The sequence below is a fragment of the Argopecten irradians genome, chromosome 1 (assembly GCF_041381155.1).
Source record: "Argopecten irradians isolate NY chromosome 1, Ai_NY, whole genome shotgun sequence".
Taxonomy (NCBI): Eukaryota; Metazoa; Mollusca; class Bivalvia; order Pectinida; family Pectinidae; genus Argopecten; species Argopecten irradians.
Window position 1 is genome coordinate 4,892,274 of NC_091134.1, and position 23,547 is coordinate 4,915,820.

At 38.7% G+C, this 23,547-nt stretch overlaps 1 protein-coding gene across 1 annotated transcript in view; it reads right to left on the reverse strand.

Moving 5' to 3' along the window:
- Nucleotides 1-4,770: 4,770 nt before the first annotated feature.
- Nucleotides 4,771-23,547, reverse strand: part of LOC138315791 (nonsense-mediated mRNA decay factor SMG8-like) — a 55,406-nt gene continuing 36,629 nt past the window's right edge. Inside the window, exons 17-21 of the mRNA XM_069257062.1 lie at nucleotides 14,880-15,020; nucleotides 13,915-14,036; nucleotides 8,467-8,528; nucleotides 7,429-7,609; nucleotides 4,771-5,923 (exon numbers count right to left, since the gene is read on the reverse strand). Of these exons, the coding sequence (XP_069113163.1) occupies nucleotides 5,879-5,923; nucleotides 7,429-7,609; nucleotides 8,467-8,528; nucleotides 13,915-14,036; nucleotides 14,880-15,020 (551 nt within the window). The 3' untranslated portion in view covers nucleotides 4,771-5,878. The remainder of the gene's footprint in view (nucleotides 5,924-7,428; nucleotides 7,610-8,466; nucleotides 8,529-13,914; nucleotides 14,037-14,879; nucleotides 15,021-23,547) is intronic.

The window sequence follows — 23,547 nt, forward strand, 5'->3', positions numbered from 1 at the left end:
TAAAATAATTTGTTTTGACTTTGGTGCATGCGCAATCAGTTCTTCATTCCATATAGGATATAGTGCCACGGATTTTTTTCGGGATTCAATTAATCATTTTTCAAACTTTTAAACTTGAAGTAAATTAGAAGCTCAAAGTTGTCAATGGTGATAATGGTGTAAAGTACGTAACTTTTGTAACTGAAGAAAAATGCTTAATCGTCTGCTCCTGTTTTAGATAGTGAAAAAGCGGTGGAGCATATTTAAGGGTTCCAAATCTTAAAGTGAATAGTCGGACAAAGAAAACCAGTCTAAATGCGTTCATTGGCCTTCCAAAAGTTCTCACATATTAATACGACGGTCAAGTTCTGCTTAGTTTCCCAGTTCTGACCATTAAAATAAAGAAAAGTTGAAAGCATTGAAAGCGAGGCCGCGTGGAAATGTAACCACGGACATAGTGAGGACATTTTAGAATTTCCATACTTTAAATCAATTTCTTCGTACGCAGACAGATATTGACGACAGATTTTATTTTTCCATTTCATAAGAAATTATCCTGGATACATTCACACCATTTTACCGACTTAAGCCATCCTTGCCCGACTGTTCACTTTAATCATCATGATTTCATTCTTTTTCTTCGGTCCGTCTATAATTTTACCAAACCTCCCTGTGAAGGCAGCCATACCACATTTCATAATTTTATAATCTCTAAAAATTGGTGTTATACATATGCGTAAATTAACGTCGATTCCATATCTCTGTTAGACGTGAAAATGTGGATATTTAGATAATTTTATAGTTATGGACAGAAAGGTCAAAGGTCAGCATTGTCTGTTTCAACCAACAAATGGTCCCATTGCCTCACCTTTCTTAAAGGGTTAAATTGGAATGCACGCTTTTACATTTGGTATTTTCGTAAACAACCATCTGTTCTTAAGTATAGCTGGCTCGACCGTTTGAAAGTAATTAACTTTTTTTCATTTATAGATATTTTTATTTGTATGGTCATGTTGTGTCAATAAATGAACTAAAAAGTGTATGTCATGTTGCTAGTTTTTTTGCTAGCCTCTTTTAAAGAGTGTCACCTTGACAACAACTTAACCAAACCTTTGCACAGAAATATAGCACAACAGGACATCTACTTGTTAATGTGATACAATAAAATTATGTGGAAATATAAGATTTTTTCATTTTTTCTTACTTTAATGTATTTTTATGGATGTCTTTTGACTAATAATAAATATAAAACATAAATCAATGTATCTATTGTTTCCAAGCGTCGATTTAAAGATGCTCCACCGCTGACAATTGGCATTTTTTCACTATCAAATACAGGAGCAGACGATTTGGTATTTTTCTTCAGTTACAAAAGTTACTTACTTCACACCATTACCACCATTGAAAAGTTTTAGCTTCTAATTTTACTTAAAGCTTAAAATATAAAAAATAATTAATTGCATCCCGAAAAAATTCCCTGGCACTATATCTTATATGGAATGAATTACTGATTGCGCATGCACCAAAAGCAAAACAAAATATTTTAAATTATATTTTGTGTTAATTAGAAATACATATACACGATTAAACGCCAATTATTGTTCAAATGATGAATATCATTTATGCTCTGTCGGCGGTGGAGCATCTTTAAAAAAAGTGTCTCCATGGCAACATTTCCCTCAATTTTCAGTGCTGATGTCCATTTGAACATGATAAAACTACATGATGAAATAATTAACTTTTTTTCCAAAGAAGCATATTTGCAGAGGAGATCCATACCTTTTATAAAAATGAGGAGAAAATGGTATGTCATTGTTCAAAGAAAAAAGTTATTGGATGTTAAATCCATAGCAACCGTTTCCCTTAGCAACATTTTTCTAAAATTTATAAATAGGGTTGTTGTGTACATTTGAATGTAATCTAATGTATATTTGTTCTGATAAAGACATGTTATGCATGTGCAGATGATAGAATATTTGTTTTTAATGAAAAACTATATTTTGGTTATCCTTTATTTGTAACCAACCGTTGCATAGCAACCAAGCAGTATTCTATAACAAATGTATTTCCTGGATTCAATTTTGCATTCTATTCGAAGTTATTTGATATATATAACATTTTCACAAAAGTTTTTCCATTGAGACATTCATAAATTTTCATTCTTAAAACAATTTTATGATGAAAAAATACTATGAAAGGTTGTGTACCCTAGCAACCACTTTCAAATATTTCTCCTTCACATAATTGAACACTTCATAACAATAAAATTGCATTTTCATACATAGAAATGATCAAATTTTGTGGTTGCTAAGTTATTTTTGATCAAAGATCTCAATTTTTATATTAAATTATTAGCAAAGTTTTATTTCTATCTCGAGTGTTGTCGTCAATGTGTCGGACGCGTTTCCTGGAACGTTCTGTTTAATAGGATCAACGTCCTACTGGAAGTTATTTCAGAGCGTAAATGTGTGTGTGTGGGGGGGGGGGGGGGGGGGGGGATATGCAACCAAACTTTGGAGGCTGCTGTATATTTGTGTTGTCTCTTAATGCATGACTTGTACCTAGTTTGGCTGTCGATGGGCCATACAACTCGTACAAACAAACAAACAAACGTAAAAGTGGTAACCAATGTCCTTTTACATAGATCTGGTGTTATAAAGTATATCGTCACCGAAAACATCGAACAACGAACCCCCCACCCGGTCACATAACTCACATTACATTGCAAACCAGTCGTTCAACTTAAATACGTCTTTTATAGTTTCTGTTGTGTGTCGACCAAGGGAGAGAACCAATTCAAATTGCAAATTTAGCCTTCCTCAGAGGGACACGCGGCGCTCAACTCCTGGCCATTTTTTTTTGACAAAAACGTTAAAGTAATTAACGGAAAAACACAACCAAAAATTAAAAAAAAATAATCTTGTCCTTATTACACGCAAGTCCGCCATTTCAAAATGATATGGAAAATATATATGACACACAATCGAGTACTGAAGTCGGACACTTATCTCCATACTTTCACTGACGTCATACATTCGGTGAAAAAATCAAACGCACGTTATCGATATAGTGACAACTTCCGACCGGAAGTAAGAAGTACTTCCTGTACGTCCGAGCTTGAACCGGACTTTGGCTCAAAGCTGAACTTTATTATCCCGCAAAGAAGTTGCGTTAAGTCTTTCCGTGTAAATGTTTTATACGGATCCTGAAGTGTACCTGTGTATATAAATAAAGTTATGAAAGATCCCTGGAGAAATCACTGCATGTTATATATTTCACAACTCGTGAAAACACGTTTATGCTTTTTTTACAGGTGCCATTGTTAAAACGGAATTTTTAGGTGTCATTGTTAACAGGTGTCATTGTTAAAGATGCTCCACCGCCGACAGAGCATAAATGGTATTCATCATTTGGACAATAATTTGTGTTTAATCGTGTTTATATCAATATAAATAACACCAAAAATAACATTAAATTATTTATTTCGCCTTTGGTGCATGCTCCATCATTACTCTATTCCATATAGAATATAGTGCAACGGATTTTTTTCGGGTTGCAATTAATTATTTTTCATATTTTTAACTTTAAGTAAAATTAGAAGCTCAAATTTTTCAATGGTGGTACTGGTGTAAAGTAAGTAACTTTTGTAACTGAAGAAAATTACTAAATCGTCTGCTCCTGATTTTGATGGTGAAAAATACTATTTGTCAGCGGTGGAGCATCTTTAAACGAATACCTCCGCATTTGGACGGGATAGAATAGGACTTGGCGGGCATCTTGCTATTGGTGACGCCAGTACACGTACAATTGAACCTATTATATCGGCTCCGTTTATAAATTGTTACACAAGGCAGTGAAATCTCAGGTGAAGGTTAAATTAAAATTTTCTGAAAAAACAATAATACCATTAGAATACCACATCGACGGCCTAAGATGAGGTTACAAGCAAAACAATTACAAGATTCCTATACGTAATTTATGTTAATTAACAATGGAGATTAATTTCGCTGTTTTGCCGTCAACTAAATAAATGCAGTAACAAGGATGACGGCGTTATTAAAATTCATAATTAGTTCATTTAATTAAATTGTTCAGAATATGATGATACGTGTAGTATTAACGGCAAGCTTATAGCTTTTGTGACTGCAGAAGTATTATAATCGTTTTATATTCCTTTTTAAAAATTAAAAAGCCGTTCCGCTTTAAGTATATAATACAGCAATTAAAAAAACCACAGAAGCAAAAATAAAAATTTCTTAAAAACAATATTAACATAAGAAAGACTTTATTGACGGTCTTAGATGACGTTGCAATACCAAACATTCACTACGTTGAGGACGACGGTCATACTGAAAGACTAGTGTGTTCGGGGCTATTTCTATACACTATTATGCATGTATGCATCCTGCAATTTATTCGGGATAAGGACCATAAAAACTGAACTCAATGTGACAATGTTTATTTACATAACATTAATAGTTTTAGTGGTTTTACCTTCAGCGGTGTAGAAATATTGTATTTTGTCCATAGCCTTAATAGAAGTTTAAGTTTTGGATAAAGAGCGTTGTGATCATCAGATTTTTAAGTCTAGATGAGTTGTGCCCCTTAGCTATGAAGTAAGAGTTATTCCCCTTCCAGTAAGAAATCCAATAGATTACACTTCTCTACAGCGCCAGCTTCACATACAATATTACAATGACACCTTTAATTCAATACAAACTACCGATAAGTTGAACCAAAACACTGAAAATACAATTTTTTATGTCTTCTCTCTCTTAAAAAAAGTTCTTACTTGTTTACACCAAAATACCATCACTCACGAAGACATTGCCTGTAAATTGAGGTAAAACTTATTATGATTTTGGAGTGATCTGATGAAGTTTTAGGTAATTGAACTGAAAAAAAAATCAAATTGAAATGTTACAGTCACCATCATGACACTTCCAACTAAACTAGTAACGAGACAGATAACAAAAACACTATCTAGTTTTAATTTTGCAAGAATTTTAATAACATACATATGTATATCTTGCTTTTCACAAAGTTAAAACAATTAGACAAATCACAATAATTTAACAAATTTTTTGCAAAAACAGAGTACATAACAACAGTACATTTAAAGAGAATTCACAATATACTTTAAAACAATAGCAAGAGGCTCAAACGGCCTGTGGTTCATATCGCTTACAATGTGTTCTAGGCTAACCTTCACATCTTCAAGGTCAAACCAAGGTCAAACCAAATTGATTTTCATGGTGTTAAAACAAAGTAAAATCAATTAAAACCACAAATCAAATACTATTTTGATAGTACATCAAACATCAAACATTTCTCATCATCTTAAAGATAATAATACAGATAGACAATATCAATAAAATGTTCTGTCCTTACTCCTCGTGTTTCTTTCAAACCTAAGTCCTACTGGTTTATTGGGAGCTGTAGCAGGGGATTTTGTTTAGTTTCCAGTTGACCTTTAACACCTTAATGAATGCTCCTGGTCCTTTGGGTGATTTCAGGTGGGTGCCGGCCGGCCTGCATATCATGTCCTATGGCAAGACAGGGTCCTGACTTGTCTGTTTGGAGTCAGATTTCTGCCAATGAATGGACAATCGGAAAGCTCCTCTAGGTACTGACTCATCACTTTGGTATACAAGAAGCATCTTCCAGAGAGTCTTCAATAATACCGTATGGTCCTACATGCACCGAGGTAAGGGAGTCTCTCATAAAATGTTGATCAGCACCCTTACAGATACTAGAAAGTCCAACTTAACAGGTGACAACCCTTCTGATTTCCCAGGAGTGGGAAATATTTCCTCAGACTGTCCCTCAAGATTCAGGGGAGGTCACTTTGTAGTTAAATATTCCTTTCAGCATGTGGCAGTACTGTAGACTCTGGGGGTCAGAGGGCATCGTGTATGGACCTGAATCTCCCATGTACACATGTCTAACCATAGGTCAAGGTCAACTATATATAGTGATTTTTATTATCATTTACAATGTAAGAAATGAAGAGAAACAATTTAAACAAGAATTTGAAACAAGAGGCCCATGGGCCTTAACGGTCATCTGAGTACCTTGGCAATAATCATATAGGAAATTAATTAGATATAGTGTCATGGTTGCCATCTTCGATTGGGGATCAACCAGAGATGTAACAACACTTTGTTGGGACCATGTCAGGCTCCTTTCATACAAGTTTCAGCCAAATCGAACCGGTAGAACTTGAGAAGAAGTTCAAAATGTGTTTTCAAGATGGCAGCTGTGGCGGCCATCTTGGATTTCGGATCAACCCGAAAAATAAGAACACTTTGTCGGGACCATGTCAGGATCATTTCATGCAAGTTTCAGCCAAATCGCACTTGTAGAACTTGAGAAGAAGTTCACAATGTGATTTCAAGATGGTGGCTGTGGCGGCCATCTTGGATTTTGGATCAACCCGAAAAATAAGAACACTTTGTCGGGACCATGTCAGGATCATTTCATGCAAGTCTCAGCCAAATCGCACTAGTAGAACTTGAGAAGAAGTTCAAAATGTGTTTTCAAGATGGCGGCTGTGGCGGCCATCTTGGATTTCGGATTGACCTGAAAAATAACAACACTTTGTCGGAACCATGTCAGGATCATTTCATGCAAGTTTCAGCCAAATCGCACTAGTAGAACTTGAGAAGAAGTTCAAAATGTGTTTTCAAGATGGCGGCTGTGGCGGCCATCTTTGATTTCGGATCAACCCGAAAAATAACAACACTTTGTCGGGACTGTGTCAGGATCATTTCATGCAAGTTTCAGCCAAATCGCACCGGTAGAACTTGAGAAGAAGTTCAAAATGTGTTTTCAAGATGGTGGCTGTGGCGGCCATCTTGGATTTCGGATCGACCCGAAAAATAACAACACTTTGTCGGGACCATGTCAGGATCATTTCATGTAAGTTTCAGCTCAATCCCACTGGTCAAACTTGAGAAGAAGATTGAAATGTGAAAAGTTTACGGACGGCGGACGGCGGACGGCGGACGGCGCACGGCGCACGGCACACGACGACGGACGAAGCATGATGACTATAGGTCATCCTGACCCTTCGGGTCAGATGACCTAAAAATAATCAAAGAACATTGGTAAATCCCTTTACCAGTGCTAAATAAGTCGTCAGGCAAGTGAATCACTTGCACAACCTACAACCTGTTTCTATACAAACATTTACAATGTAAGAAATGAAGAGAAACAATTTAAACAAGAATTTGAAAAAATAATCAAAGAACATTGGTAAATCCCTTTACCAGTGCTAAATAAGTCGTCAGGCAAGTGAATCACTTGCACAACCTACAACCTGTTTCTATACAAACATAATTCAATTGTATGTCTATACAATACCAACATAACCTGGTATATAATCTTTTTTTATACAAGGTTAATCAACATTATCTTTCTATCAAAGACAATTTCTTGAAAGGATACGGTAAACGGAGACACCCACAGCCTGCCGGGCGGTAGTTCCACAGGTCCCTCCAGGGGGAGTCCAAAAAGGGGACAGGGAGGGGGCGCTGGCTGTATCTGGGGACACAAAGTCACCCTTAAGGGGCTATCTGGGGTCACGACGTATAGGCGCATCAGCTGAGCTAGATAGCCCTTTGAGCTCCTAAAACAGAAGTACTGGTTAACAAACACTCCCTTCTAAAACAGGTATATCTATATTGATACCATACTTCACTAAAACAGGTATATCTATATTGATACCATATACTTCACTAAAACAGGTATATCTATATTGATACCATACTTCCCTAAAACAGGTATATCTATATTGATACCATACTTCACTAAAACAGGTATATCTATATTGATACCATATTTCACTAAAACAGGTATATCTATATTGATACCATACTTCACTAAAACAGGTATATCTATATTGATACCATACTTCACTAAAACAGGTATATCTATATTGATACCATACTTCACTAAAACAGGTATATCTATATTGATACCATACTTCACTAAAACAGGTATATCTATTGATACCATACTTCACTAAAACAGGTATATCTATATTGATACCATACTTCACTAAAACAGGTATATCTATATTGATACCATAGACTTCACTAAAACAGGTATATCTATATTGATACCATACTTCACTAAAACAGGTATATCTATATTGATACCATACTTCACTAAAACAGGTATATCTGTATTGATACCATATACTTCACTAAAACAGGTATATCTATATTGATACCATACTTCACTAAAACAGGTATATCTATATTGATAACATACTTCATAGCGTGTGGTAAAAGTGGTTTGCTTCTTTATAAAAGTCGCTTAATATTTTCTATGCATACAATAAAAGGACCGTGTGATTTATTCAGAATTATACCCAGAATGCAAGGAGGAGAAAGATGAGTTAATGGAATAGCTTTAAAAACTAAATTAAAAAGAAATCTTCGTTATATCAAGTAAGTTGTCCATGGAGCTGAGATGCCTTACCTACAGTGAGGACAGGAGCAGTACAGTGGCATGTCCAGGTTCACTAGTTTGGTAGCATTGTCCTGTAACAGGGATGTCAGTAGTGTCTTCAATCACACAACATTTACTGTGGCTAAACACCATCAATTACACAACATTTACTGTGGCTAAACACCATCAATTACACAACATTTACTGTGGCTAAACACCATAAATCACACAACATTTACCGTGGCTAAACACCATCAATCACACAACATTTACTGGGTCTAAACACCATCAATCACACAACATTTACTGTGACTAAACACCATCAATTACACAACATTTACTGTGGCTAAACACCAACAATCACACAACATTTACTGTGGCTTAACACCATCAATCACACAACATTTACTGGGTCTAAACACCATCAATCACACAACATTTACTGTGACTAAACACCATCAAATTATACAACATTTACTGTGACTAAACACCATCAATCACACAACATTTACTGTGACTCCACACCATCAATCACACAACATTTACTGTGGCTAAACACCATCAATCACACAACATTTACTGTGGCTAAACACCAACAATCACACAACATTTACTGTGACTAAACACCAACAATCACACAACATTTACTGTGGTTAAACACCAACAATCACACAACATTTACTGTGGTTAAACACCATCAATCACACAACATTTACTGTGACTAAACACCATCAATCATACAACATTTACTGTGACTCCACACCATCAATCACACAACATTTACTGTGACTAAACACCAACAATCACACAACATTTACTGTGGCTAAACACCATCAATCACAGAACATTTACTGTGGTTAAACACCAACAATCACACAACATTTACTGTGGCTAAACACCATCAATCACACAACATTTACTGTGGCTAAACACCATCAATCACACAACATTTACTGTGGCTAAACACCATCAATCACACAACATTTACTGTGGCTAAACACCATCAATCACACAACATTTACTGTGACTAAACACCATCAATCACAGAACATTTACTGTGACTAAACATCATCAATCACAACATTTACTGTGACTAAACATCATCAATCACAACATTTACTGTGACTAAACACCATCAATCACAGAACATTTACTGTGTCTAAACACCATCAATCACACAACATTTACTGTGACTAAACACCATCAATCACACAACATTTACTGTGACTCCACACCATCAATCACACAACATTTACTGTGACTAAACACCATCTATCAAACAAAATTTACTGTGACTAACCACCATCAATCACAACATTTACTGTGGCTAAACACCATCAATCACAACATTTACTGTGGCTAAACACCATCAATCACAATCACAACATTTACTGTGACTAAACACCATCAATCACAATATTTACTGTGGCTAAACACCATCAATCACACAACATTTACTGTGGCTAAACACCATCAATAACACAACATTTACTGTGACTAAACACCACCAATCACAACATTTACTGTGGCTTAACACCATCAATCACACAACATTTACTGTGACTAAACACCATCAATCACAACATTTACTTTGGCTAAACACCATCAATCACACAACATTTACTGTGGCTTAACACCATCAATCACACAACATTTACTGTGACTAAACACCATCAATCACAACATTTACTTTGGCTAAACACCATCAATCACACAACATTTACTGTGGCTAAACACCATCAATCACACAACATTTACTGTGACTAAACACCATCAATCACACAACATTTACTGTGGTTAAACACCAACAATCACACAACATTTACTGTGACTAAACACCATCAATCACACAACATTTACTGTGACTAAACACCATCAATCACACAACATTTACTGTGGTTAAACACCAACAATCACACAACATTTACTGTGTCTCCACAACATCAATCATACAACATTTACTGTGGCTAAACACCATCAATCACACAACGTTTACTGTGGCTAAACACCATCAATCACACAACATTTACTGTGACTGAACACCAACAATCACACAACATTTACTGTGGCTAAACACCATCAATCACAGAACATTTACTGTGGCTAAACACCATCAATTACACAACATTTACTGTGGCTAAACACCATCAATCACACAACATTTACTGTGACTAAACACCATCAATCACACAACATTTACTGTGGCTAAACACCATCAATCACACAACATTTACTGTGGCTAAACACCATCAATCACACAACATTTACTGTGACTAAACACCATCAATCACACAACATTTACTGTGGCTAAACACCATCAATCACACAACATTTACTGTGACTAAACACCATCAATCACACAACATTTACTGTGACTAAACACCATCAATCACACAACATTTACTGTGGCTAAACACCATCAATCACACAACATTTACTGTGACTAAACACCATCAATCACACAACATTTACTGTGACTAAACACCATCAATCACACAACATTTACTGTGGCTAAACACCATCAATCACACAACATTTACTGTGGCTAAACACCATCAATCACACAACATTTACTGTGGCTAAACACCATCAATCACACAACATTTACTGTGGCTAAACACCATCAATCACACAACATTTACTGTGACTAAACACCATCAATCACACAACATTTACTGTGGCTAAACACCATCAATCACACAACATTTACTGTGACTCCACACCATCAATCACACAACATTTACTGTGGCTAAACACCATCAATCACACAACATTTACTGTGACTAAACACCATCAATCACACAACATTTACTGTGGCTAAACACCATCAATCACAGAACATTTACTGGGTCTAAACACCATCAATCACACAACATTTACTGTGGCTAAACACCAACAATCTCACAACATTTACTATGACTAAACACCATCAATCACAACATTTACTGTGGCTAAACACCATCAATCACAACATTTACTGTGGCTAAACACCATCAATCACACAACATTTACTGTGACTAAACACCATCAATCACACAACATTTACTGTGTCTCCACACCATCAATCACACAACATTTACTGTGGCTAAACACCATCAATCACACAACATTTACTGTGACTCCACACCATCAATCACACAACATTTACTGTGACTAACCACCATCAATCACAACATTTACTGTGGCTAAACACCATCAATCACAGAACATTTACTGTGACTAAACACCATCAATCACAGAACATTTACTGTGGTTAAACACCATCAATCACAGAACATTTACTGTGGTTAAACACCAACAATCACACAACATTTACTGTGGATAAACACCAACAATCACACAACATTTACTGTGGCTAAACACCATCAATCACACAACATTTACTGTGGCTAAACACCAACAATCACACAACATTTACTGTGGCTAAACACCAACAATCACACAACATTTACTGTGACTAAACATCATCAATCACAACATTTACTGTGACTAAACATCATCAATCACAACATTTACTGTGACTAAACACCATCAATCACAGAACATTTACTGTGTCTAAACACCATCAATCACACACAACATTTACTGTGACTAAACACCATCTATCACACAACATTTACTGTGACTAACCACCATCAATCACAACATTTACTGTGGCTAAACACCATCAATCACAACATTTACTGTGGCTAAACACCATCAATCACAACATTTACTGTGGCTAAACACCATCAATCACAATCACAACATTTACTGTGACTAAACACCATCAATCACAATATTTACTGTGGCTAAACACCATCAATCACACAACATTTACTGTGGCTAAACATCATCAATAACACAACATTTACTGTGACTAAACACCACCAATCACAACATTTACTGTGGCTTAACACCATCAATCACACAACATTTACTGTGGCTAAACACCATCAATCACACAACATTTACTGTGACTCCACACCATCAATCGCACAACATTTACTGTGACTAAACACCATCAATTCACACAACATTTACTGTGGCTAAACACCATCAATCACACAACATTTACTGTGACTCCACACCATCAATCACACAACATTTACTGTGGCTAAACACCATCAATCACACAACATTTACTGTGACTCCACACCATCAATCACACAACATTTACTGTGACTAAACACCATCAATCACAGAACATTTACTGTGGCTAAACACCATCAATCATACAACATTTACTGTGGCTAAACACCATCAATCACACAACGTTTACTGTGGCTAAACACCATCAATCACACAACATTTACTGTGACTAAACACCAACAATCACACAACATTTACTGTGGCTAAACACCATCAATCACAGAACATTTACTGTGTCTAAACACCATCAATCATACAACATTTACTGTGGCTAAACACCAACAATCACACAACATTTACTATGACTAAACACCATCAATCACACAACATTTACTGTGGCTAAACACCATCAATCACACAACATTTACTGTGGCTAAACACCATCAATCACACAACATTTACTGTGACTCCACACCATCAATCACACAACATTTACTGTGACTCCACACCATCAATCACACAACATTTACTGTGACTAACCACCATCAATCACAACATTTACTGTGGCTAAACACCATCAATCACAGAACATTTACTGTGGTTAAACACCAACAATCACACAACATTTACTGTGGATAAACACCAACAATCACACAACATTTACTGTGGCTAAACACCAACAATCACACAACATTTACTGTGGCTAAACACCATCAATCACACAACATTTACTGTGACTAAACACCATCAATCACACAACATTTACTGTGACTAAACACCATCAATCACACAACATTTACTGTGGCTAAACACCATCAATCACACAACATTTTCTTTGACTAAACACCAACAATCACAACATTTACTGCGGTTAAACACCATCAATCACACAACATTTACTGTGACTAAACACCATCAATCACACAACATTTACTGTGACTAAACACCATCAATCACACAACATTTACTGTGGCTAAACACCATCAATCACACAACATTTTCTTTGACTTAACACCATCAATAATCACACTTAGTAAAAGTCTGCCTCATGGCTTAACATGTTTATCTGCTATATTTATTAGATAAAAACGTGATACACAGAATTATGAATTGTAAAATAGAATGCCCATGTCATCACATGAACAAAAACCAGTATGGGGAGAAAGACAATGTAACACAATCGAAAGGACATTAATGATACTACTTGCACAAATATTAAAAAGCAGCAGCATTAAAATATGAATGAATCCAAACATAGAAATAGTAATGAGGCATTGGTTCAGTACATGTGCTTTCTTGATTTTTTTTATTTGGTTTTCAGTAATTGAAACTCGGTTAAGCCTAATTTTCTATATCTGAATGACCTTGACATTGATGATATAAAGCACATTGTGACCTTTAACTGACCTTGACAGTGCTAGTGTTGGAAACCTTGATGATTTTTTCAGGGCCACTACAGAAAAATCGGTGACCACGTGGACATTCGTATTCATCTCCTAGGAAAACGCGTACATTCAGCTCTCCAACATCTAAATATAATACAATGGACGTTAATGATATAATTTAGTGATCAAAGTCATATACATACTACTGCCTAAGACTGAGCAAAAATGAATTACCTCAATAAAACTGATGCACAATATTTACCTTTAGAGCTAATGATGTACAATATTTACCTTTAGAGCTAATAATGTACAATATTTACCTTTAGGGCTAATAATGTACAATATTTACCTTTAGGTCTAATGATGTACAATATTTACCTTTAGAGCTAATGATGTACAATATTTACCTTTAGAGCTAATGATGTGTAATATTTACCTTTAGAGCTAATGATGTGTAATATTTACCTTTAGAGCTAATGATGTGTAATATTTACCTTTAGAGCTAATAATGTACAATATTTACCTTTAGGGCTAATAATGTACAATATTTACCTTTAGAGCTAATGATGTACAATATTTACCTTTAGAGCTAATGATGTACAATATTTACCTTTAGAGCTAATAATGTACAATATTTACCTTTAGAGCTAATAATGTACAATATTTACCTTTAGAGCTAATAATGTACAATATTTACCTTTAGAGCTAATGATGTACAATATTTACCTTTAGAGCTAATAATGTACAATATTTACCTTTAGAGCTAATGATGTACAATATTTACCTTTAGAGCTAATGATGTACAATATTTACCTTTAGAGCTAATGATGTACAATATTTACCTTTAGAGCTAATGATGTACAATATTTACCTTTAGAGCTAATGATGTACAATATTTACCTTTAGAGCTAATGATGTACAATATTTACCCTTAGGGCTAATGATGTACAATATTTACCTTTAGGGCTAATGATGTGTAATATTTACCTTTAGGGCTAATTTTCTTCTGTTTGCCTTTTCTTGATGCCATCTCACCGACAGACGGCCATTTGTCCTTCTCTATTTTGGTAGTTATGTCCCATGGTAAAAGATAGTTACTTCCATGAAGGAAACCGGGCAACTCCAAACCTGAGATATATTAGCAATACAAATAGTAACCCAAACTTTCATCAATACAGATCGTAAATCCAAAAAAAGTCATTGTTAGTACAGATAGTATATTACAAATACAAATTAAGTTCATGCAAAGCTATTACATGTATATACATGTATATAAATAGCCCTTATTAATAAAGATAATGAATTAAAAACTGAAAAAGCTCAAAGGTATGAGAAGTTTCTAGACAATACCCCTGGTATCTATTAAGGTATGCAGCTCAAAGACACAGTCAAGAACATCTTTTCCTTTTTTTATTTTAGGTAACAGTGACTTAAATTTTTGACCACACAAAATTAAAAGCTATATTGTTAGGTGGTGTGTTCATTGTGTGTATTTTATGACAATCAGACTAGTTTACAGCCTATAGTTAAAAAGATAGAGATTAAGGAAGTACTGAATATTTAAAAATTAAACTGGTTAAGAAAGGAAAATGAATGAGTCAGTACGGTAGGACTCTTATATCACTTATATGCTTTTACCTAGTGTGTGGGAGTACAGAGAACTTTTACCTAGTGTGTGGGAGTACAGAGAACTCTTACCTAGTGTGTGGGAGTACAGAGAACTCTTACCTAGTGTGTGGGAGTACAGAGAACTCTTACCTAGTGTGTGGGAGTACAGAGAACTCTTACCTAGTGTGTGGGAGTACAGAGAACTCTTACCTAGTGTGGTGTGTGGGAGTACAGAGAACTTTACCTAGTGTGTGGGAGTACAGAGAACTCTTACCTAGTGTGTGGGAGTACAGAGAACTCTTACCTAGTGTGTGTGGGAGTACAGAGAACTCTTACCTAGTGTGTGTGTGTGGGAGTACAGAGAACTCTTACCTAGTGTGTGTGGGAGTACAGAGAACTCTTACCTAGTGTGTGGGAGTACAGAGAACTCTTACCTGGTGTAGTGTGTGGGAGTACAGAGAACTCTTACCTAGTGTGTGGGAGTACAGAGAACTCTTACCTAGTGTGTGGGAGTACAAGTACTTACCTAGAGTACAGGAACTCTTACCTAGATAAGAGAATTGTGTGGAGTACAGAGAACTCTTACCTAGTGTGTGGGAGTACAGAGAACTCTTACTAGTGTGTGGGAGACAGAGAACTCTTACCTAGTGTGTGGGAGTACAGAGAACTCTTACCTAGTGTGGGGAGTACAGAGAACTCTTACCTAGTGTGTGGGAGTACAGAGAACTCTTACCTAGTGTGTGGGAGTACAGAGAAACGTGGGGAGTACAGAGAACTTTACCTAGTGTGTGGGAGTACAGAGAACTCTTACCTAGTGTGTGGGAGTACAGAGAACTCTTACCTAGTGTGTGGGAGTACAGAGAACTCTTACCTTGTGTGTGGGAGTACAGAGAACTCTTACCTAGTGTGTGGGAGTACAGAGAACTCTTACCTAGTGTGTGGGAGTACAGAGAACTCTTACCTAGTGTGTGGGAGTACAGAGAACTCTTACCTAGTGTGTGGGAGTACAGAGAACTCTTACCTAGTGTGTGGGAGTACAGAGAACTCTTACCTAGTGTGTGGGAGTACAGAGAACTCTTACCTAGTGTGTGGGAGTACAGAGAACTCTTACCTAGTGTGTGGGAGTACAGAGAACTCTTACCTAGTGTGTGGGAGTACAGAGAACTCTTACCTAGTGTGTGGGAGTACAGAGAACTCTTACCTAGTGTGTGGGAGTACAGAGAACTCTTACCTAGTGTGTGGGAGTACAGAGAACTCTTACCTAGTGTGTGGGAGTACAGAGAACTCTTACCTAGTGTGTGTGGGAGTACAGAGAACTCTTACCTAGTGTGTGGGAGTACAGAGAACTCTTTACCTAGTGTGTGGGAGTACAGAGAACTCTTACCTAGTGTGTGGGAGTACAGAGAACTTTTACCTAGTGTGTGTGGGAGTACAGAGAACTCTTACCTAGTGTGTGGGAGTACAGAGAACTCTTACCTAGTGTGTGGGAGTACAGAGAACTCTTACCTAGTGTGTGGGAGTACAGAGAACTCTTACCTAGTGTGTGGGAGTACAGAGAACTCTTACCTAGTGTGTGTGGGAGTACAGAGAACTCTTACCTAGTGTGTGGGAGTACAGAGAACTCTTACCTAGTGTGTGGGAGTACAGAGAACTCTTACCTAGTGTGTGGGAGTACAGAGAACTCTTACCTAGTGTGTGGGAGTACAGAGAACTCTTACCTAGTGTGTGGGAGTACAGAGAACTCTTACCTAGTGTGTGGGAGTACAGAGAACTCTTACCTAGTGTGTGTGGGAGTACAGAGAACTCTTACCTAGTGTGTGGGAGTACAGAGAACTCTTACCTAGTGTGTGGGAGTACAGAGAACTCTTACCTAGTGTGTGGGAGTACAGAGAACTCTTACCTAGTGTGTGGGAGTACAGAGAACTCTTACCTAGTGTGTGTGGGAGTACAGAGAACTCTTACCTAGTGTGTGGGAGTACAGAGAACTCTTACCTAGTGTGTGGGAGTACAGAGAACTCTTACCTAGTGTGTGGGAGTACAGAGAACTCTTACCTAGTGTGTGGGAGTACAGAGAACTCTTACCTAGTGTGTGGGAGTACAGAGAACTCTTACCTAGTGTGTGGGAGTACAGAGAGAACTCTTACCTAGTGTGTGGGAGTACAGAGAACTCTTACCTAGTGTGTGGGAGTACAGAGAACTCTTACCTAGTGTGTGGGAGTACAGAGAACTCTTACCTAGTGTGTGGGAGTACAGAGAACTCTTACCTAGTGTGTGGGAGTACAGAGAACTCTTACCTAGTGTGTGGGAGTACAGAGAACTCTTACCTAGTGTGTGGGAGTACAGAGAACTCTTACCTAGTGTGTGGGAGTACAGAGAACTCTTACCTAGTGTGTGGGAGTACAGAGAACTCTTACCTAGTAGTGGTGTGTGGGAGTACAGAGAACTCTTACCTAGTGTGTGGGAGTACAGAGAACTCTTACCTAGTGTGTGGGAGTACAGAGAACTCTTACCTAGTGTGTGGTAGTACAGAGAACTCTTACCTAGTGTGGTGTGTGGGAGTACAGAGAACTCTTACCTAGTGTGTGTGGGAGTACAGAGAACTCTTACCTAGTGTGTGGGAGTACAGAGAACTCTTACCTAGTGTGTGGGAGTACAGAGAACTCTTACCTAGTGTGTGGGAGTACAGAGAACTCTTACCTAGTGTGTGGGAGTACAGAGAACTCTTACCTAGTGTGTGGGAGTACAGAGAACTCTTACCTAGTGTGTGGGAGTACAGAGAACTCTTACCTAGTGTGTGGGAGTACAGAGAACTCTTACCTAGTGTGTGGGAGTACAGAGAACTCTTACCTAGTACAGAGAACTCTTACCTAGTGTGTGGGAGTACAGAGAACTCTTACCTAGTGTGTGGGAGTACAGAGAACTCTTACCTAGTGTGGTGTGTGGGAGTACAGAGAACTCTTACCTAGTGTGTGGGAGTACAGAGAACTCTTACCTAGTGTGTGGGAGTACAGAGAACTCTTACCTAGTGTGTGGGAGTACAGAGAACTCTTACCTAGTGTGTGGGAGTACAGAGAACTCTTACCTAGTGTGTGGGAGTACAGAGAACTCTTACCTAGTGTGTGGGAGTACAGAGAACTCTTACCTAGTGTGTGGGAGTACAGAGAACTCTTACCTAGTGTGTGGGAGTACAGAGAACTCTTACCTAGTGTGTGGTAGTACAGAGAACTCTTACCTAGTGTGTGGGAGTACAGAGAACTCTTACCTAGTGTGTGGGAGTACAGAGAACTCTTACCTAGTGTGTGGGAGTACAGAGAACTCTTACCTAGTGTGTGGGAGTACAGAGAACTCTTACCTAGTGTGTGGGAGTACAGAGAACTCTTACCTAGTGTGTGGGAGTACAGAGAACTCTTACCTAGTGTGTGGGAGTACAGAGAACTCTTACCTAGTGTGTGGGAGTACAGAGAACTCTTACCTAGTGTGTGGGAGTACAGAGAACTCTTACCTAGTGTGTGGGAGTACAGAGAACTCTTACCTAGTGTGTGGGAGTACAGAGAACTCTTACCTAGTGTGTGGGAGTACAGAGAACTCTTACCTAGTGTGTGGGAGTACAGAGAACTCTTACCTAGTGTGGTGTGTGGGAGTACAGAGAACTCTTACCTAGTGTGTGGGAGTACAGAGAACTCTTACCTAGTGTGTGGGAGTACAGAGAACTCTTACCTAGTGGTGTGGGAGTACAGAGAACTCTTACCTAGTGTGTGGGAGTACAGAGAACTCTTACCTAGTGTGTGTGGAGTACAGAGAACTCTTACCTAGTGTGTGGGAGTACAGAGAACTCTTACCTAGTGTGTGGGAGTACAGAGAACTCTTACCTAGTGTGTGGGAGTACAGAGAACTCTTACCTAGTGTGTGGGAGTACAGAGAACTCTTACCTAGTGTGTGTGGGAGTACAGAGAACTCTTACCTAGTGTGTGGGAGTACAGAGAACTCTTACCTAGTGTGTGGGAGTACAGAGAACTCTTACCTATGTGGTGTGTGGGAGTACAGAGAACTCTTACCTAGTGTGTGGGAGTACAGAAAACTCTTACCTAGTGTGTGGGAGTACAGAGAACTCTTACCTAGTGTGTGGGAGTACAGAGAACTCTTACCTAGTGTGTGGGAGTACAGAGAACTCTTACCTAGTGTGTGGGAGTACAGAGAACTCTTACCTAGTGTGTGGGAGTACAGAGAACTCTTACCTAGTGTGGTGTGTGGGAGTACAGAGAACTCTTACCTAGTGTGTGGGAGTACAGAGAACTCTTACCTAGTGTGTGGGAGTACAGAGAACTCTTACCTAGTGTGTGGGAGGTAACAGAGAACTCTTACCTAGTGTGTGGGAGTACAGAGAACTCTTACCTAGTGTGTGATGGGAGTACAGAGAACTCTTACCTAGTGTGTGGGAGTACAGAGAGAACTCTTACCTAGTGTGTGGGAGTACAGAGAACTCTTACCTAGTGTGTGGGAGTACAGAGAACTCTTACCTAGTGTGTGGAGTACAGAGAACTCTTACCTGTGTGGGAGTACAGAGAACTCTTACCTAGTGTGTGGGGAGTACAGAGAACTCTTACCTAGTGTGTGTGGGAGTACAGAGAACTCTTACCTAGTGTGTGGAGTACAGAGAACTCTTACCTAGTGTGTGGGAGTACAGAGAACTCTTACCTTAGTAGTGTGTGGGAGTACAGAGAACTCTTACCTAGTGTGTGGGGAGTACAGAGAACTCTTACCTAGTGTGTGGGAGTACAGAGAACTCTACCTAAGTGTGGGAGTACAGAGAACTCTTACCTTGTGTGTGGGAGTACAGAGAACTCTTACCTAGTGTGTGGGAGTACAGAGAACTCTTACCTAAGTGTGTGGGAGTACAGAGAACTCTTACCTAGTGTGGTGTGTGGGAGTACAGAGAACTCTTTACCTAGTGTGTGGGAGTACAGAGAACTCTTACCTAGTGTGGTGGGAGTACAGAGAACTCTTACCTAGTGTGTGGGAGTACAGAGAACTCTTACCTAGGTGTGTGGGAGTACAGAGAACTCTTACCTAGTGTGTGGGAGTACAGAGAACTCTTACCTAGTGTGTGGGAGTACAGAGAACTCTTACCTAGTGTGTGGGAGTACAGAGAACTCTTACCTAGTGTGTGGGAGTACAGAGAACTCTTACCTAGTGTGTGGGAGTACAGAGAACTCTTACCTAGTGTGTGGGAGTACAGAGAACTCTTACCTAGTGTGTGGGAGTACAGAGAACTCTTACCTAGTGTGTGGGAGTACAGAGAACTCTTACCTAGTGTGTGGGAGTACAGAGAACTCTTACCTAGTGTGTGGGAGTACAGAGAACTCTTACCTAGTGTGTGGGAGTACAGAGAACTCTTACCTAGTGTGTGGTAGTACAGAGAACTCTTACCTAGTGTGTGGGAGTACAGAGAACTCTTACCTAGTGTGTGGGAGTACAGAGAACTCTTACCTAGTGTGTGGGAGTACAGAGAACTCTTACCTAGTGTGTGGGAGTACAGAGAACTCTGGGATACAGAAACTCTTACCTAGTGTGTGGGAGTACAAGAGAACTTTTACCTAGTGTGTGGGAAGTACAGAGAACTCTTACCTAGTGTGTGGGAGTAACAGAGAACTCTTACCTTGTGTGTGGGAGTACAGAGAACTCTTACCTAGTGTGTGGGAGTACAGAGAACTCTTACCTAGTGTGTGGGAGTACAGAGAACTCTTACCTAGTGTGTGGGAGTACAGAGAACTCTTACCTAGTGTGTGGGAGTACAGAGAACTCTTACCTAGTGTGTGGGAGTACAGAGAACTCTTACCTAGTGTGTGGGAGTACAGAGAACTCTTACCTAGTGTGTGGTGGGAGTACAGAGAAACTCTTACCTAGTGTGTGGGAGTACAGAGAACTCTTACCTAGTGTGTGGGAGTACAGAGAACTCTTACCTAGTGTGTGGGAGTACAGAGAACTCTTACCTAGTGTGTGGAGTACAGAGAACTCTTACCTAGTGTGGTGGGAGTACAGAGAACTCTTACCTAGTGTGTGGGAGTACAGAGAACTCTTACCTAGTGTGTGGGAGTACAGAGAACTCTTACCTAGTGTGTGGAGTACAGAGAACTCTTACCTAGTGTGTGGGAGTACAGAGAACTCTTACCTAGTGTGTGGGAGTACAGAGAACTCTTACCTAGTGTGTGTGGGAGTACAGAGAACTCTTACCTAGTGTGTGGGAGTACAGAGAGAACTCTTACCTAGTGTGTGGTAGTAGTACAGAGAACTCTTACCTAGTGTGTGGGAGTACAGAGAACTCTTACCTAGTGTGTGGGAGTACAGAGAACTCTTACCTAGTGTGTGGGAGTACAGAGAACTCTTACCTAGTGTGTGGGAGTACAGAGAACTCTTACCTAGTGTGTGGGAGTACAGAGAACTCTTACCTAGTGTGTGGGAGTACAGAGAACTCTTACCTAGTGTGTGGGAGTTACAGAGAACTCTTACCTAGTGTGTGGGAGTACAGAGAACTCTTACCTAGTGTGTGGGAGTACAGAGAACTCTTACCTAGTGTGTGGGAGTACAGAGAACTCTTACCTAGTGTGTGGGAGTACAGAGAACTCTTACCTAGTGTGTGGGAGTACAGAGAACTCTTACCTAGTGTGTGGGAGTACAGAGAACTCTTACCTAGTGTGTGGGAGTACAAGAGAACTCTTACCTAGTGTGTGGGAGTACAGAGAACTCTTACCTAGTGTGTGGGAGTACAGAGAACTCTTACCTAGTGTGTGGGAGTACAGAGAAACTCTTACCTATGTGGTGTTGGGAGTACAGAGAACTCTTACCTAGTGTGTGTGGGAGTACAGAGAACTCTTACCTAGTGTGTGGAGTACAGAGAACTCTTACCTAGTGTGTGGGAGTACAGAGAACTCTTACCTAGTGTGTGGGGAGTACAGAGAACTCTTACCTAGTGTGTGGAGTACAGAGAACTCTTACCTAGTGTGTGGGAGTACAGAGAACTCTTACCTAGTGTGTGTGTGGGGAGTACAGAGAACTCTTACCTAGTGTGTGGGAGTACAGAGAACTCTTACCTAGTGTGTGGGAGTACAGAGAACTCTTACCTAGTGTGTGGGAGTACAGAGAACTCTGGGAGTACACTATACCTAGTGTGTGGGAGTACAAAGAACTCTTACCTAGTGTGTGGGAGTACAGAGAACTCTTACCTTAGTGTGTGGGTACAGAGTACAGTTGTGGAACTCTTACCTAGTGTGTGGGAGTACAGAGAACTCTTACCTAGTGTGTGGGAGTACAGAGAACTCTTCCCGAGGCAGGTCAATGCCCAGGAGGGAAACTTTGGGAGGAGGCCGAGAGTGACTACTGAGTGAAGCATTCCTGTAAATAGTTCTGTAGTAGAGTGTTGTCTCAGGGCCATCAAATGCTATAAATAGAACACATGAAGTGTTAATAGTGGTGATGTAATTTTGTCTTGTGAAATGGTAAAAATCCCATAGTTTCAAAGATAAAGCATAGTTTTAGGTTAAAGATGTGTAGTCAGAATACAGGTGACTTATCTAAATATTTCTAGACTTACCAACCTTACGAATCTTAGCTTACAGTACCTTACAGTACTAGAATCTTAGAATATTGACATAACTTGACGTGACTTACCAGATTCTGACATGACTTACTAGATTCTGACATATCTTAACAGATTCTGACATATCTTAAACAGATTCTGACACAAATTAACCTGATTCTGCAACTACCAATTTTTGACGTTACTTACCAATTCTGACATATCTTACCAGATTCTGACATATCTAACCACAGTTTTGACGCAACTTACTAATATTCTGACGTAACTTATCTGATTGTGACATATCTTACCAAATTCTGAAATAACTTACCTGATTCTGACATATCTTACAAAATTCTGACATAACTTACCTGATTCTGACATATCCTTACCAAATTCTGACATAACTTACCTGCTATTCTGACATATCTTACCAAATTCTGACATAACTTACCTGATTCTGAGACATTTCTT